The sequence below is a fragment of the Nothobranchius furzeri genome, chromosome 1 (assembly GCF_043380555.1).
Source record: "Nothobranchius furzeri strain GRZ-AD chromosome 1, NfurGRZ-RIMD1, whole genome shotgun sequence".
Classification (NCBI taxonomy): Eukaryota; Metazoa; Chordata; class Actinopteri; order Cyprinodontiformes; family Nothobranchiidae; genus Nothobranchius; species Nothobranchius furzeri.
The window spans coordinates 84,437,196-84,454,681 of NC_091741.1; the positions used below are offsets into that span (position 1 = coordinate 84,437,196).

The 17,486-nt window shown below is 44.2% G+C and overlaps 1 protein-coding gene across 1 annotated transcript; it reads left to right on the forward strand.

The window, feature by feature from the left end:
- The first annotated feature begins 2,267 nt into the window (after nucleotides 1–2,267).
- On the forward strand, nucleotides 2,268–16,630 carry slc25a43 (solute carrier family 25 member 43). Its single transcript, XM_015948739.3, has 5 exons — nucleotides 2,268–2,703; nucleotides 6,807–7,048; nucleotides 7,200–7,372; nucleotides 15,465–15,599; nucleotides 15,980–16,630. Exons 1-5 carry the CDS (start codon nucleotides 2,432–2,434, stop codon nucleotides 16,193–16,195), a joined length of 1,038 nt encoding a protein of 345 aa, XP_015804225.3. The 5' UTR covers nucleotides 2,268–2,431; the 3' UTR covers nucleotides 16,196–16,630.
- The last annotated feature ends 856 nt before the right edge of the window (nucleotides 16,631–17,486 follow it).

A 17,486-nucleotide genomic window follows, 5' to 3' on the forward strand; every position in this document is an offset into this window, starting at 1 on the left:
AAAATGTTAATAAGAAAAATATCTGCTTTAAATTCTGCAGACTGGAAAAATAAAAGGCGATATGTTCCATTGAAAAAAATCTGTGATTTCAAAGTTGACATTTAGAAGGTCCATGAATGTTTTTTAAATCTTTACTTTCTTTGCGATCTTTTGTTGTGTCCTGTCTGTGCTTTCATTCTCTGGAAGGTTGAGTAAAACCTCTGGGGCACTAAACCCGATACAGGGGTCTTCATTTATGACAACTTTGAGGACTGACCATCAGCTCCCAAAGCTTAAACTTAGACGGATATGACTCACGAGTGACGTTTGTCATATCAAGTTTTCCAAAATAAAAACAAGTCCAAGCAGGTGAATGTCATCTGAGAGCAAGACGGTCCAGGCCTCATGCATGAAAATATTGCAACACCTGCAGATGGAGTCTCCTGTCAGATCCCAAGACTCAAAGGTCAGATATAAATATTAATAACTTACAGGTGAAACTCAAATAATTAGAAAATGGTGCAAAAGTTCATTTATTTTAATAGTTGGCTTAAAATGTGAAACTAGTACATCAGATAGACTCATTCCATGCAGAGCCAGATATTTCAGGTCTTTATTTCTTATAATTGTGATACAGCTTATGATACCCCACATCCAAAAATGTCAGACGATTAGAATATTGTGAAAAGGTTCAATATTCTAGACGCAAAGTCAGTCACTCTAATCAGCTAATGAAACCAGAACACCTGCAAAGGGTTCCGAGCCTTTAGATGCTCTCTCAATCTAACTTGGGTTACTGAAATAAATGGAATTTTGCACCATTTTCTAGTTTTTCAGCTTTCACTTGTAAGGTTTTCCAATGTCGTTTACTGAAACAAAATATATCAAGTTTCTCTTCCTCTTCTGTTGTCACAGTAGGAAACTAAATTTATACAAAAAAAACTACCTTGGAGAAAAGGTCAAGACACGTTTTTCTTTTCTAGCTTTTACCACACCAGTCTCAACAAAATGAAAGGAAGTAAAACCTATCCCAGATTTTAGGTCTATTAAATGAAACATGTTTTCCCACAATACATAAATGTTGTTAACAAAACACTTTTTAACTGAACATATATCTACAAATACATCAAAGGCACGCTTGACCACTTAGAAAAATACAAAATAGGACAAAATAGGTTTTTACAATATTGGCAGGAGCAAAGATAGCAAAACAAAAACAACAAGAAAACATCTGTGCACAATACTGAGGAAATGCTGTTTTTTAGTTATTGCAATTAATTAAAAAAAAACATCCTATGTCAAAAATGTGATTTTTGTTTTGGTAAATGATGAACAGTAAGGGTTAGAGTAAGAATTAGGGAAGGATTTGTTTATTCTGTGCTGTAATCAGCTTTCCGTTTCCACCCAAGATTCTAGAAGATAATATTTGAAAGAAAAGCCATTTTCAAAACCAAGGCCAGATTCAGCTGTCATGCCTTCAACTTAAAAGTCAAGCTGTACTAACTTCTGTCAGTATCTGCTTGTACTTGTGGCAGTAAATGATAAAATGAGCCATCCAGTGATAACAATCTGCAACATCAATCAGTTTTAAAACACAAGGGTCATTAAATGTGGCCAGAAGTTTAAATACTTTATTATGAGTTGAAAGTTAAAACTAGCGGAAACATTTCACAAGATTTCCCATCCAATCATAAAATCCTGTACTTTTAAAGTGACAACACCCGTTGCTTATAAGACTGTTAACATACTCTTGTCCCTATTTATAGGGACTGTGTAGCTATGTTTCTAAATTGTTTTGAATGTGTGCTAAAATGTTCAGTGTTGACATTTGCTAAGGTTTTTTTTTTACTGGACTAGTAAAAACAAAGGGTTAAAAACATTTCAGCAAATTATCTACATATTGACCATGATTGTATTAAACATAGCTGATCCAAAAGGGTTCGAAGGAAACCAACTGGACTTCTTTAGTTTCTTAAAGTCCAGTAGCCTAAATTAGAAACCTTTTGGATTACCATGACCTGGATGACTAAGCAAATGTAGCTGATGTTTAATTAGCAGTTTTCACATCAGGCAAGTTATTTAATATAGTAAATTTGTCTTTATTTGATTATTTATCAGTAATATGAAGATTATGTTATATTTTGCAATTATATAATCACCTGTTTTTAACCCAATGCATAAACCATTTAGGGGCACAGTTATAGGGATTTGAATTTAGGTCAAAGAGCGCCCTCTAGCGTCCAAAAGTTCCGTGTCCCCCCCCCCCCCCCCCCCGGGTACCGATCAGAGTCACGTGGATGTGTTGTCACACAACGCCACCGGTCAGGTCAGCAGGCAGGAGACTCCTGTCCTGGATGACTAAAATTAGATCTGTCCACGCAGAACTTCCCTGTAGGAACAGTGACAACGTCACGGGGGTCGTGAAGTTCAAAGTTCAGCCAAACAAACTGCGATGGCCTCGGTGAGAAACGACACCCGGCTGACCGCTTCTCAGAGCTCCCTGTGCCTCGGCTTCTCTGGTTTCTTCAGCAAAACCGTCACGTCCCCTTTGGAGGTGGTGAAAATCAAAAGCCAGGTGGGAACATTTCACAGCAAGCGCGGCTTCTGGCAAAGCTTCATCATCATCTACCAGAAAGAGGGACTTCGAGGGTTCTGGAAAGGAAATCTGGCTTCGTGCCTTCGGTTGTTTCCTTACACAGCAGTTCATCTCACAACATACAAGAAGTGAGTCCAGCCGTTGGGCATTTTATCCTCGTGTTTTTTGCAGCTGAGTGTGTGTTTATTTGTTTACATTGCAACTTTCAGACAAAACGCAAAAGAGCGGGTCTAACAAATAAATGCATGCTAAACTGTAAATTAACATTAGTTGCTAGTTTTATGGTATACTGAATGTCAAAAGGCGGGTTGTTGGATTTGTTCGTTTACTTTTTTTTGCAGCAAAACACTTCCTGTTTCACCGACCGAGAGACGTACCATCTTGTTTTCGACCAATCAGGAAGCCACATCTCCTCAGTCGATTTTTTAAAGTGAAATGTAGATTTTGTGCCCGGAGTTTTGCCTCACAGGTGGTCTGAGTGACCCAAAACGGCGTGGCGCTGTCAAAACTCACAAACACCCAACAGCTGTTAACAAATGGATTTTCAGGTCACATTTGTTAAAAATGAATATAAGGAAACAGCAATCTGCTGTACAGCCTTATGTCAACAACCACTCCTGGTCAAATGTGTCTTTGTCTTTCTCTTTTATAAACAGGCTACACAGATTAATTTCACTTGTTTGCAGCTAGAAATTGTGAATGAGAATTCTTGCCTGTGAGACTCAACAGAGGGCTTGTTAATCCAAGTGCCTCTCTAGGGTTTCTGTAGGTCAATACAAGCCAAAGCCCTGAAAGTAGGTCTATAAAGAGCCCTCAGGGCAACAAAAAGCATAATCCAGCACAGAATCTGCTTTAGGCATTTAGGTGTGTATGTGTGTGTTTGTAGCCTGGCTGCCAGACTTGTCCTCTGTTTAATTCTACACAGAGAACTGCTTTCCATAAGGAAGTATGGGGATGGCTGGTAAGGCTAATGTGTGTGTGTGTGTGTGCATGTGTGTGATCACAGCTATATATTCACCCTCTTCCTACTGAAAAACGTATTGCCATGTTTTGTACATTATGTTCTAGAAGGGGAAATGATTCCCCTTTCTGTCTCAAATGTTTTCACATATACATGCATTTTTACAGTCAAGGATTTTCTGCAGACGGCCTTTTGTTAATGGTCTTGAATGGAATTTTTAGGATTGTCTCAATATTCCATTCATCCTTCCATCCATTATCGTCCACTTATCCAGGGTCGGGTTGCGGTGGCAGCAACCTAAGCAGAGAGGCCCAGGCTTTCCTCTCTCCAGCTACTTGGGCCAGCTCCTACGGGGGAATCCCAAGGTGTTCTCTGACCAGCTGAGGGACATAGTCCCTTCCCTTTGAACTCCTCCCAGTTGGACGTGCCCAGAAAACCTCACTGTGGAGGCATCCTAACCAGGTGTCTGAGCCACCTCAACTGGCTGCTTAATGTGGAGGAGCAGCGGGTCTACTCTGAGTCCGAGCCCCTCCCGGATGACTGAGATTCTCATCCTATCTCTCCTATCCTAAGAGAGAGCCCAGACACCCTGCAGAGAAAACTAATTTTGGCAGCTTGTATCCGCAATCTCATTCTTTCAGTCACTACCCAAAGCTCATCACCATGGGTGAGGGTAGGAACGTAGATCGACGGTAAATCGAGAGCTTCGCCTTCTGGCTCAGCTCTGTCTTCACCATGACAGATCGGTACAACGCCCGCATTAATCCGCCTATCGATCTTGTGCTTCATCTTTCCCTTACTCGTGGAAAAGTTATTATTATTATAGTTTTCATTTAAAATCAATTCAATTATTTTCTGGCATCTTGAGCACAGCTCATGAGTTTCATGCTTGTTTTGCAGAAAATGGCAAAGAATAATATATATATGGCTTACAGTAGTGATACACCGATATGAAATTTTTGGGCCAATACCAATATCGGATATTAAGATCACTGTTATGGCCGATAACCAATGTTTGCCGATACTTATATACTGACATTAATGCTTCTATAATCAGCAGATTTTGTATAGAATGAAAATTATTAAAGCTGAATTTACATTTTTATTTACACACACCACACACATTTATGGTTCTGAGATGATTTCATTCACTGTTCGCATGACTAAACAATTACACATCACCCCCTCACCCTCTGAAACAGGCAACCAAATGGAGACGAGATGGAAAAAATATCGGTTGTTAATATCAACCTGGTTTTATTTATCGAACCGATACCGATATGTAAAAAAAAACTAACATCAGCCGACACCGATATCGATGCCGATATATAGTCCGTTCCTAGTTTAGAGGATCTGTTCCTGAGGTTGAGGTGAGAACCCAACTTTGGGTCATTATAACAATGTGTGAGGGTCATGATAGAAATGTTTGCCATCATTGTTACAACAAATCACAACGGAATCCACAAAGTGATTAATAATAGCATGAAGATTGTTGAGGCTGGGTAACTTTTTCAAACTGCTGTTAGTCATGTTTGAACCAAACAGCTTGGGAATCACTGATATATAGTATTTAATTAGCCTCCAGCCTCAAATACACACTATCCATGTGGAACCGCCGGACCCACCTGCCTTCTCAGACTTTGCTCCAGTACAGCTTGCTGACTTGATGAAACTGATTAGCTCCATGAAGCCAGCTGGCTCTTCGGTGGACTGCCTCCCGGCTAAATTGGTGCGTGATTCGGTGTCTGCGCTGAGCCCGGCACTCATGAACATTTTTAACATTAGCCTCAGCACTGGAGTGTTCCCTAAGGTTTTTAAGGATGCGGTTGTTCAGCCGATATTGAAAAAAACCTGGTTTGGATCCCTCCACTTATGAGAACTTCCGCCCTATATCGAAAGTCCTGTTTCTCTCGAAGGTCCTTGAAAAAATTGTGCATGGTCAGATCTCTGCCCATATGAACAACAACTCGTTGTTGGATGTGTTTCAGTCAGCCTTTAGACCAAACCATAGCACTGAGTCTGCTTTGGTTAGGGTGCTAAATGACATTCTGGTGGCATCTGACTCTGGGTCTAGGGTACTGCTGCTCCAGCTGGACCTTTCAGCGGCTTTTGATACGGTCGATCACCATATTTTACTGGATCGGCTTGGGTCTTGGGTTGGGGTGACAGGGGTTGCCCATAAATGGTTCCGCTCCTACCTATCAAACCGTACCATCTCTGTACAGATTTGGTGACTGTGCATCCTCCAGTCTTCCACTGCCTTGGGGGGTGCCACAAGGTTCCGTTCTTGGGCCATTGCTGTTCTCAATCTACCTTCTACCTCTGGGCAATATCCTGAATCAGCATGGCCTGAACTATCACATCTACGTAGATGACTGTCAGCTATACATGGAAATGGACGAGAAGAATGCGGGCTCGAAATTGGCTGCATGTATGGATGACGTGAAGGGCTGGCTGGCATCCAACTTCTTAAAACTGAATGAAAAGAAGTCTGAGTTTATTGTTTTTGACCCCCGTAACCACATCTTCACTGGCTCCCTGTCATTTTCAGAGTGCAGTTTAAGTTACTGACTTTTGTTTTTAAAGCACTCAATGACCTCGCACCTCCCTACCTCTCTGCTCTTCTCACTCCATATGTGCCCACCCGCACGATGAGGTCAACTGACCTTTTGCTGCTGTACACGCCATGGATGAGACTTAAATCGCGGAGGGATCGAGCATTTGTGCATGCTGCCCCAAAGCTATGGAACTCTTTGCCCGTTGGAGTTCGGCAGGCTCCATCTCTGGCGGTTTTTAAATCTCGTTTAAAGACCCATTTTTACACTTTGGCTTTTAGACAGTGACTCGTTTTAGTGTTTCATTGTATCATTGTTTTAATGTGTTTTTAGTATTCATCATGGTTTATCTGCCTTTGATTGAGATTTTTATCCTTTGTTTTAGCTCCTTGTAATGGTTGTGTTTTGTTTTAGCCTGTGCAGCACTTTGGGCAGCTCCCATGCTGCATTTTAAACGTGCTATATAAATAAACTATGCTATGCAATGCTATGCCATGCTATGCTAATTGTTGAAATAAGAATTGCTCTAGTATACGCCTACAAATGTGTAAAGTGGATCTATTTTGTTGCACTCTTCTGTCACCATTAATTTTTCAAGAACACACACACACTTCTTAGGGAATGATAAATAAAATAAAGTCTCGTTTTATATGTGTTTTCCCCAAAAGGAGGAAAGTTAAAAGCTCAGATGTGTGGCTGTTTTGTGTGTGTACAGGATAGTCCACCTTCATATGGATGAGTTTGGCTCCATCTCTCAATGGAGGGCCATATTTGCAGGTGGGCTTGCTGGTGTTGCTGCAGCATTTGTAACGTACCCTCTGGAGGTGGCAGAGACCAGACTCATTATTCAGAACTGCAGACAGCCCACTTATACGGGCGTAGCTCACACTGTCTCAAAGGTCTACAGGAACGAAGGGTTGCATGCTCTCTACAGAGGATTTTCCCTCACAGTTGTGGGTATGTATGCACATTTTTGTGAAGAAGTTGTTTTTTTTCTACATATGTTTACCTCTATTATTAACTATTAAATCATAATTCTATTTCTGCTTTACACATCATTAATGCTAAGGCATTAATACAACTAAAGTGATGTGGTATTTGTCCACAGGTGTGGTTCCTTTTTCTGTGGGATGCTATGTAGTCTACATAAATATAGACAAGCTCTGGCAGGAGCCACCTTCTCGCTTCACTCCCCTGCAGAACTTCATTAATGGCTGTTTTGCAGCAGGGGTGGCTCAAACCCTCTCGTACCCGTTTGAAACTGTGAAACGAAAAATGCAAGTAGGTGATCCATGTGTTTATTTATTTTGCATACAGATTTTAACTGTTTTATATTGTGATAATGTAGGGTTGAAGAGGCAAGGCAGTGAGTGGAAATTACAGATAAAGCAAAAAATGTAAAAACTGTAATAAATGGACAACACATATGTAAAGAAGAAAAGACAACCTAAGATGCTGAAATTATAATTCATAGTTTTCAAAAGAAAACGTCCTACCAACAGATCTGACATAATTATTCTATACAGCTACTTATCACGCTTTCTTCCTCTGCAGTTTTAGTTTTTGTTATAAAATGATCGAAGTTTAAGCAGAAAAAAACAAATATTTTAATCAACGTCCTTGTTTGAAAGGCTTATTATCTTATTCAGCAGTTACTAGTTTGTGTAAAAGTCAGTTTTTCATGACCTATAATGGTAATGTTTTCAGCTCCGGCTGTATTACCCCAATCATCCAGGAGAGGGCAGTAAAGATGCATAAGTCATTCAAACCAATGGCCCACTGTTTATCTGAGAAGTCATGGAGGTGTTTTTTTATTATTTTAAACATACTCTTGGGAGTTGTAAATACATTTAAATGAGTAAATTTTGTGGATTATTTAAACATTTATTTAAAAAAATGATGTTTCCTAAAATGAAGTTTGAGAATGTGTGTGTGTGTGTGTGTGTTACAAACAACACTCAGGAAACAATAGCTGGATACTACATCTGGGATTGGGTTGCCTAGACAGATGACACAAGGTTTAACAACAGCTGGGAATGCGAGTGTGCCCAACCACAGATAGAAGCCGACAGTACAAAGAGCTGTGTGTTTCCACCTTAAGAAACCTGCAGCACTTTTACAATAATGTTCTCATTTATTGTCCGTCGCCAAAATCTGGAAGTTAACCATTAACATTTAGTGAAGAATACATTGGAGGGTGTTTGAAGAAGCTTAGGGCAATGATCTAAGATGAGTGCAGTGTATCCAAGCTTTATGTTTCCACTACAAATGACAAAAGGCCCACGTGTGACCTCAGCAGTCCCATCCGCCCACATAGTGGCTCCACGACACAACCTGCATGCAGTCAGACACCCAAGGTGCTAATGGCCCCACAGAAGGTTAAATATCTGGGAATCCATCAGAGTCAGATGTGAAATGACGACAACAATCCAAAAAAAGAATTTCTGTCACTTGGTGTACTTCCAGTCCTTATGGTTATAATGAGCTGTGGGAATGATATTCTACACAGGTTTAACTGCAAATCAAATGCTCCCATTGAGAGCCTTCAGGCTTGTGAGACATGTCTGCTGCTGGCATGTCACATGACATTCAGTCTGCAGGGTAGTGGTTAGAAGCACATGTCATATAGTTTCACACTGACTAATGGGAGTTTTCCTAAATCTGTATAACCTGCATTCCCAGCCTTGCAACATTTACTTCTCCATAATTTCACTTCAGACTCTTTTTATATTTATTTCTTCCTTTAACTGTCACCTTATCGTGGTGGAGGAGTTTGAGTGCCCTAATGATCCTAGGAGCTATGTTGTCTGGGGCACTTTATGCCCCTGGTAGGGTCTCCCATGACAAATTGATCTTAGGTGAAGGGTGAGACAAAAAAACGGTTCAGAGGATTTTTCATGGATATACAATCAAAGAGTCGGAGTACCCGGCCCGGAGGGTTACCGGGGTCCCACCATGGAGCCAGGCCTGGTGTTGGGGCCTGGGAGCGAGCGCCTGGTGGCCAGGCTTTCGCCCATGGGGCCCGGCCGGGCCCAGCCCGAACCGGATTCATGGGCTCATCCAACTGTGGGCCCACCACTTGCAGGAGGAACATGAAGGGTCCGGTGCAGTGTGGATTGGGTGGCAGACCGAGGCGGGAGCCTTGGCGGTCCGATCCCCGGACAAGGAAACTGGTTTTTGGGACATGGAATGTCACCTCGCTGGCGGGGAAGGAGCAGGAGCTTGTGGCAGAGGTTGAGCGGTATCGGCTAGATATACCGTAAATCCTCTAATACAGGCCCGGGCCTGTATTTGACTCAAGCTCATCAAGCTCCAGGCCTTTATTGGAAGGAGGGCCAGTATTAGAGGCAGGCCTCTATTTCTATTTGAGCAAAATGAACTAATGGTTCGCTGGAGTTTTTGACAATTAAAATTGCGCCCACATTTTCAAAGTTAAACACATTTCTTTTAACAACGGTAGTTTCTGCTTCAGCCATCTCCCCCCTCCCCCTGCGCAGCAGCCGCAAACTCACGGATGCGCCTGCAGCCTCTCTGAGTTCCTGCTGCTCTAAACATTAAAATAATTATTTCATTTTCTGTTCCTCACTTCTGATGACCTTCAATGGTGTCTGTTTGTTGCAACACCAGGTACAAAAACTAACTTGTTTTTATTTGACTATTTTTCTGTCCTGTCTGTTTATTATCTTCCTGCATCTCCTCTCAATCCTAAAGAGAAACTGCTACCTGGGTTCATATATATTCACCTCATGAGTTACCTTTGAACTGCAGTTCTAATAGATCTACCAACCGCAAAAACAGCGGAGCGCTTGCTGTTTGGCGGCCGTATCAGTGATCAGTGCATCGGAGGACAAGGTGATGCCCGCAGCGCCCCGCTCCACAGCAGCGAAACGCATCAGGCGCAAATAAAAGACAGAAAACATTAAAGGAAATGAACTGACATGAACGATCACGTGTCAGTACCTACGGTCTGGCACAGCGCGTTGCTGATCACAGAGAATGTGATCATACGATAATTCAATAGGGAGCGTGGTTACACAGACGCGGAAGTGATAGCGTCGGTGAAACGCCGGCTGTTCTAGGAAACCCCCGAGCGTTCGAGCGTCAACGAAGTGACACGGAAATGCCGGGCTTTCCAGAAGTAAGTAAGATAACTTACTATGAGCTGATAGTTCGTTGGATTGATCGGTAGGTTGGAAACTCTGATCGTGAATCTGAAGAAACGATGACTGAGTGGTGAGCTGGAAAGGCGACTTCCGTTTATAGCCGCGGTTTGTGACGTAGGTGCGACGTGGAGGGAATCCCCGCGAGGGGCATGCTGGGAGTCCCTACTTCGCGGATTTTCACCTATCGCGGCCAGGTCTGGAACGCATCTACCGCGATAAACGAGGGATTACTGTAGTTCATACAACCCCTACTGCTGCTCTCCAGAGTGTTCTGCAGCATAATCAGCACGTTCTCTTTGAACTTGATAGTGTAATGACCTGGCTGGGGTTGTAAGCCAGGTGCATTCTGGGTATTGTGTTATATGTGTTTCCTATCGTTCTGCTAGTTCCTATGTGCTGATTTGCGTGTTGTGTGAGTGTTATGTAAGCCACAGGGAAGGTGATGTGTGTTCTGTGGAGCGGGTTGAATTAGCATGGTTAACTGACACCGTGACTCTGTGTGGTAGGAGCGTGATAGAGGATCGTGTCTGTAGCGTTACAAAGTGTTGAAGAAAAAGCCTCATAAAGGTCTGCTGAACACCTACTGCCTTCTGCTGGTTGATTTGGGGACTACCGCTGGGACGCTCTACTTGCTTGTTAATTCCATCCGGCCACAATAAGAGACCGGCCATTATTTACCTCCGCTGACTCTGACACCGGCCAAAATTGGAGACCCGGCTTTTAATTGAATACCGGCCTGTATTAGAGGATTTACGGTAGTCGGACTCACCTTGATACTTAGCATTGGCTCTGGAACCCATGACCTTGAGAGGGGTTGGACACTCTCGTTTGCTGGAGTTGCTCCGGGTGAGAGGTGGAGGGCTGGGGTTGGCTTTTTGTTAGCCCCAAGACTCTCTGCTTGTGTGTTGGGGTTTACCCCGGGGGACGAGAGGGTAGCTTCCCTGCGCCTTCGGGTCCTGACTGTTGTTTGTGCTTATGGGCCAAATATCAGCTCGGAGTACCCATCCTTTTTGGAACCTCTGGGATGAGTGCTAGATAGTGCTCCATCAGGGGACTCCACTGTCCTGCTGGGAGACTTCAATGCTCACGTGGGCAATGACAGCATGACCTGGAGGGGTGTGATTGGGAGGAACGGCCCGCCTGATCTGAACTCGAGTGGTGTTTCATTATTGGACTTGTGTGCAAGCCGCAGTTTGGCCATAACGAACACCGTGTTCAAACATAAGGATGCCCATCGGTACACTTGGTACCAGGGCAGCCTATGTTGCAGGTCGATGATAGACTTTGTAGTCGTATCATCTGACCTGCGGCCGTATGTTTTGGACAGCCGAGTGAGGAGAGGAGCGGAGCTGTCAACTGATCACCACCTGGTGGTGAGTTGGATCAGATGGCAGGGGAAGGCGCTGCGTAGACCTGGCTGACCCAAACGCATAGTGAGGGTCTGCTGGGAACGCCTGGCAGAAGAACCTGCCAAGACGGTCTTCAACTCCAACCTCCGGTAGAGCTTTGACCGTGTCCCGAGAGCAGTGGAGGACATTGACTCCGAGAGGGCCTTGTTCCACTCTGCGATTGTTGAGGCGGCTGTTGCTAGCTGTGGTCGCAAGGTGGCCGGTGCCAGTCGTGGTGGCAACCCCCGTACCCACTGGTGGACACCAGAGGTTCGGGGAGCCGTCAGGCTGAATGAAGAAGGAGGCCTACAGGGCGTGGCTGGTCTGTGGGTCTCCAGAGGCAGCAGACAAGTACCAGATAGCCAAGCAGGGTGCAGCAGTGGCAGCTGCCGAGGCAAAATCTTGGGCGTGGGAGGAGTTTGGTGAGGCCATGGAGAAAGACTATCAATCGGCTCCGAAGAGGTTCTGGAAAACTGTCCGGCGCCTCAGGAGAGGAAGGCAGCAACTCGCTCACACTGTTTACAGTGGGGATGGGGAGCTGCTGACGTCAACTGGGGCTATAGTCGGACGGTGGAAGGAATACTTTGAGGAGCTCCTCAATCCCACCTACGCGCATTCCGAGGAGGAACCAGAGCCGGGAGACCTGGGGATGGACTGTCCAATCTCTGAGGCAGAAGTTGCTGAGGTAGTCAAACATCTACACAGCGGCGTAGCACTGGGGGCGGATGAGATCCGTCCTGAGCATCTCAAGGCTATGGATGTTGTAGGGCTGTTGTGGTTGACATGTCTCTGCAACATTGCATGGTCATCGGGGGCAGTTCCTGTGGAGTGGCAGACCGGGTGGTGGTCCACATCTTTAGGAAGGGTGACCTGAGGGTGTGTTCCAACTATAGGGGGATCACACTCCTCAGCCTCCCTGGAAAGGTCTACTCCAAGGTACTGGAGAGGAGGGTCTGATCGATAGTTGAATCTCAGATAGAGGAGGAGCAATGTGGTTTTCGTCCTGGCCGTGGAACTGTAGACCAGCTCTATACCCTTGCAAGGGTGATGGAGGGGGCATGGGAGTTTGCCCAACCAATCCAAATGTGTTTTGTGATTTGGAGAAGGCTTATGACCGTGTCCCCAGGGGCACCTTGTGGGGGACACTCCAGGAGTATGGGGTGGGTGGCTTTCTGTTAAGGGCCATTCAGTCTTTTTTACCAGAGGGGCGCGAGTTTGGTCCGCATAGCCGGAAGTAAGTTGGACCTGTTCCCGGTGAGGGTTGGACTCCGCCAGGGCTGCTCTTTGTCACCGGATCTGTTCATTACCTTTATGGACAGAATTTCTAGGCGCAGCCGTGGTGTGGAGTGTGTCGAGTTTGGTGGCAGGAGAATCTCGTCTCTGCTTTTTGCGGATGATGTGGTCCTCCTAGCTGATCTTCAGCTTTTGCTGGGTAGGTTCGCGGCCGAGTGTGAAGCGGCTGGGATGAGGATCAGCACCTCCAAATCTGAGACAATGGTTCTCTACCGAAAAAGGGTGGCTTGCCAGCTCCGCGTCGGGAGAGAGGTCCTACCTCAAGTGGAAGAGTTTAAGTATCTCGGGGTCTTGTTCACGAGTGAGGGTAGGAGGGACCGGGAGATCGACAGGCAGATTGGTTCAGCGTCTGCAGTGATGCGGACGCTGAACCGATCTGTCGTGGTGAAGAGGGAGCTGAGCCAGAAAGCCAGGCTCTCGATTTACCAGTCGATCTACGTCCCAATCCTCACCTATGGTCATGAGCTTTGGGTAATGATCGAAAGAATGAGATTGCGGATACAAGCGGCCGAAATGAGTTTCCTCTGTAGGGTGGATGGGCTCTGCCTCATGGGCTCAACACACGGGAGGCGACATCGCCTCTCCTCCATTCATTTTCAATGAGACATGCGCGACAAAGCGATAATCGCAGGTCTCCCTCCTACCAAGCAATACGCGAAAAATGTGCGTGTGAAATTTTGCGCTCGTGCACGTGTCGTGCACAGGCGACCCAGCGACGCGATCCCAGAAAGTTGAAACATTTTCAACTTTTCATCGCTGTCGCTCAGACGAGGACCAATCAACGGAGGTTTCATTCACTGACCAATGAGCGGACAGGATGCTCCGTACATCTCCGAGCAAACATGAAGGAGAAGTTGATTATTATTGTGTTTTATAAAGTAAAATCTGAAGTAAGATTTCACATAACTCTAGCAGCACCTTGTGAAACATATCTACCACTTTTTTAACTCTGAACCGCTTCAATAACCTTAATTCCCTCCAACCTGACACAGCCAACCAAAACAATGGAAGTTTTGATTTCGCCATGGAACAGAACACGTAGATGGCTTTGCCGCTGGCTGCTGCCGCGGATCGCCTCCCGTGTGTCAGGTAATAAAAGCGACAGCGACAAATTTCGCTGATCGCGGTCGTTTGTCGCCTCACGTGTGTCGAGCCCATTAGAGATAGGGTGAGGAGCTCGGACATTCAGGAGGGACTCGGAGTAGAACCGCTCTTCCGGATCGAAAGGAGTCAGTTGAGGTGGTTTGGGCATCTGGTCAGGAGGCCTCCTGGACGCCTCCCTGGGGAGGTGTTTCGGGCATGTCCTGCCGGCAGGAGGCCCCCGGGTCGACCCAGGACACGTTGGGGAGGTTACATCTCCAATCTGGTCCGGGAACGCCTTGGGGTCCTGCCGGAGGAGCTGGTGGAGGTGGCCGGGGAGCGGACAGTCTGGAGCTCCCTAGTTGGGATGCTGCCCCCGCAACCCGGACCCGGATAAGCAGAGGAAGATGACGACGACTCATGTATTTTATTTAGCTTGGCCTCTAATGGTACACAATGTTTTTTCAGAGTGACTCGTCTCAGTACGTTAAAGATGGTTTGTTTCGAAGCAAACACACAACAAACACTCTTCACGCATCTAATTAAGCCTCGAATGTTTTCCAGAAGTGTGACGCTGCAAGTGAAAACGGAAATGTGTTGTTTAATTGTTGTGCACATTTTCAAGCCTGATTTCCAGTCGAAAAAAACGTATTAGATATAAAAAAATACCATTACAGAGAGTGATGCATTGATGTGAAATGTTTGGGCCGATACCGATTTCCGATATTAAGATCACTGTTATGGCCGATAACCGATATTTGCCAGTTCCGATATACTGACATTAATGCTTCTAAAATCAGCAGATTTTGCATAGAATAAAAATTATTAAAGCTGAATTTACGTTATTATGTACACGCAACACACACTTTTACTCTTCTGAGATGATTACAATCACTGTGACATGACTAAACAAATACACATCACCCCCCTCACCCTCTGAAACAGGCAAACAAATGGTGACAAGATGGAAAAAATATTGATTCATAATATCGGCCACGTTTTTTTAATCGGACCGATACTGATATGTTAAAAAATGACTAACATCGGCCGATACCGATATTGATATCGATATATTTTCCATCCCTAATTACAGATATTATACAGACACTTGTGAACTGATTACAGCTGGATTTTTTCTTACATGTATGCTGTTTTCTGATTTAAAAAAAATCCTAACTCAAATGGATATAATCTTTATCTGAATATAACCTTTTTAAAGACCATTACTCATTTAGGACCATTTTTTCATGTGCTTTGAACAAAATGAAGTGATTTCTAGAGCTGTTTTCTTCGTTTTTGGAGTTCTTTGAGTGAAAATGGTTGTAAAATTCCACAATCCTATTTAAAAGTAGCTAATAGTCCCCATCCATATTCCTAGTTTTAGCTTTTTTTGCTAAGCATTGTTAATAATTTTCTGATTCACCTATATTCGTTTCATATTCCTCCCAGGCGCAGAGTGCCCATCTTCCTCATTTTGGTGGAGCTGACGTCCATTTTACCGGAGTGATTGACTGTTTCATGCAAGTTGTAAAGACCAAGGGCATCCTGGCACTCTGGAATGGACTCACTGCTAACACAATAAAGGTGCGTTCACTCATCCCAAAAAGTTGTCAGTGTTGGATTAATTCATATATGGCTGTGCTATCATCCTGCAAGCCTGTGGGAATTGAAATGACCTCAAACACGGGTGACTTTTATGCAAGCGTGAGGATTGTAACCTGTGACCTACGCAGACGAGGGAATGGGGGCAGGGTGTGGAAAGTCATGTTGAGTGTGTGCACTGCAGGAATACCATGAGCAAGGTGGAACATTGTGCTCCACTCTCCAATGTCAGCTGCTAATGTCGCCAGAGCTGAACATTGTTTCTTATGTTATAATTCAAAATTTAAACTTTACCAGTAAATAAAGTGCTTGTTGGACTAAAAGTGCACTCCTTTCTCCTGATTTCTTTCATCTTTTTCCAGATTGTTCCCTACTTTGGTCTTCTTTTCACCTGCTGTGAGATGTGTAAGCAGGTTTGCCTTTACCATAACGGCTACATCGTCTCACCTCTGAGCTACAAGCGCACACCGGGGGTCGACCAGAGCCTCGGGCCAAATGAGCTGCAGGAGGTCCAACGCTATCTGAGAAACAGGAACTTTGGGTCAGGAGAGTCATCTTTGGGAAACCGCTTCACGTGAAGATGTCTGGTTTTTGAAGAAAAAGAAAACTCTTTACTGTGTTGCACAAGCGAAAGACGGAAATGATGTCACACAAGGACATTCCAGTTCTTTAGAACTGAATATTTTGTATCCAACAGTATTACTTGTTTAAGAACTGTCTGTTTAAAACTTTTGACCATTTTTATGCAGTACAACATGTGCCTTGAGTGTTATGCATTTATTTGGGGCTTATTGCAGTTATTACTGTAATTTCACACAGTGCCATGGCCTATGTACATGTTGGTTGGAAAAAGCTGTTTCACTGTGGAACAAAACTAATAAGTATGCCTTTATAGAATTGATAATATATATTTATAATGTTTGGATCCTTCAGATAAAATTGGACAATCATATGAATCTACCAACATGGATTTATAGCTGCAGTAATAGAGCATTAAATTGTTTTTCCTTTGATGGTTTTTTGTCTTTCTCGCAAATTTTCAAGGTGCACGAAGTAAGAATGACATCATGTGGTCAAATTTGTGTACTGCAGTCCATGTTTAATGATTTAAGTCCGTGTTGAGCTTTTGTTCCATTTCATCGGAACAGTGGTTGCATCTGTCGAAAATCATGGATCAAGAGGGCAGCCTGAAAGTTAGCGGATCTCTGCCGGCACGCATCGACAAAAACGGAAGACGTTTTTCACCTTCACGTGGAGACCTCCGCATCGAGATGCGCACAAATGGAAGAGATCAGAAATTAGATGTGAGTGAGGCAGACAGCAGAGGGGGACACTGAGAGGAACAACTAGCACCTTGCCTGCACCCGTCCCCCCTCTCTACTGTCCACTCCATGTTCCCTCCTCTCCATGACTGATGTCACTGTTGTTGTTGTTGTTGTTACTGTTGTTGTTAGCCTCAAGGGCAAAATGCCGATTATCACTTGTAAGTCGCTTTGGACAAAAGCGTCTGCTAAATACATAAACTTAAACATAATGTTTCAAAACAAATGGCTTCTGTCTGTGACCCAATTAGTACACTTACACAGTCAACAAATGCTCACACAGTAAGTTGATAAGTAGATAACTTCATTTCACTTTTTATCGATAATATTTAATATCTTTCAATTTATCGTTAGCACTGTTAGCTCGATTAGCCTCTGGCCTTCTTCATCAAATATGTGAGTAAAACTAGAAGATGCCGTGGCTTCTTAGATTACATAAAATGACTTCTGCGTTGCTCCTGTTACTGGCTTTGGTTCCTTAAACAACTTTGGTGCTTTTGCCAGCTGGTGTTTAATTACAAATGCTGGTACAGACTTGGCAACCCTG

Excerpts from the sequence above, each read along its gene's own strand:
- slc25a43 (XM_015948739.3), top strand. The coding sequence starts at position 2,432 with ATGGCCTCGGTGAGAAACGACACCCGGCTGACCGCTTCTCAGAGCTCC. Across the intron at positions 7,373-15,464 it reads CTGTGAAACGAAAAATGCAA|GCGCAGAGTGCCCATCTTCC; the intron begins GTAGGTGATCCA and ends TATTCCTCCCAG. Across the intron at positions 15,600-15,979 it reads TCACTGCTAACACAATAAAG|ATTGTTCCCTACTTTGGTCT; the intron begins GTGCGTTCACTC and ends ATCTTTTTCCAG.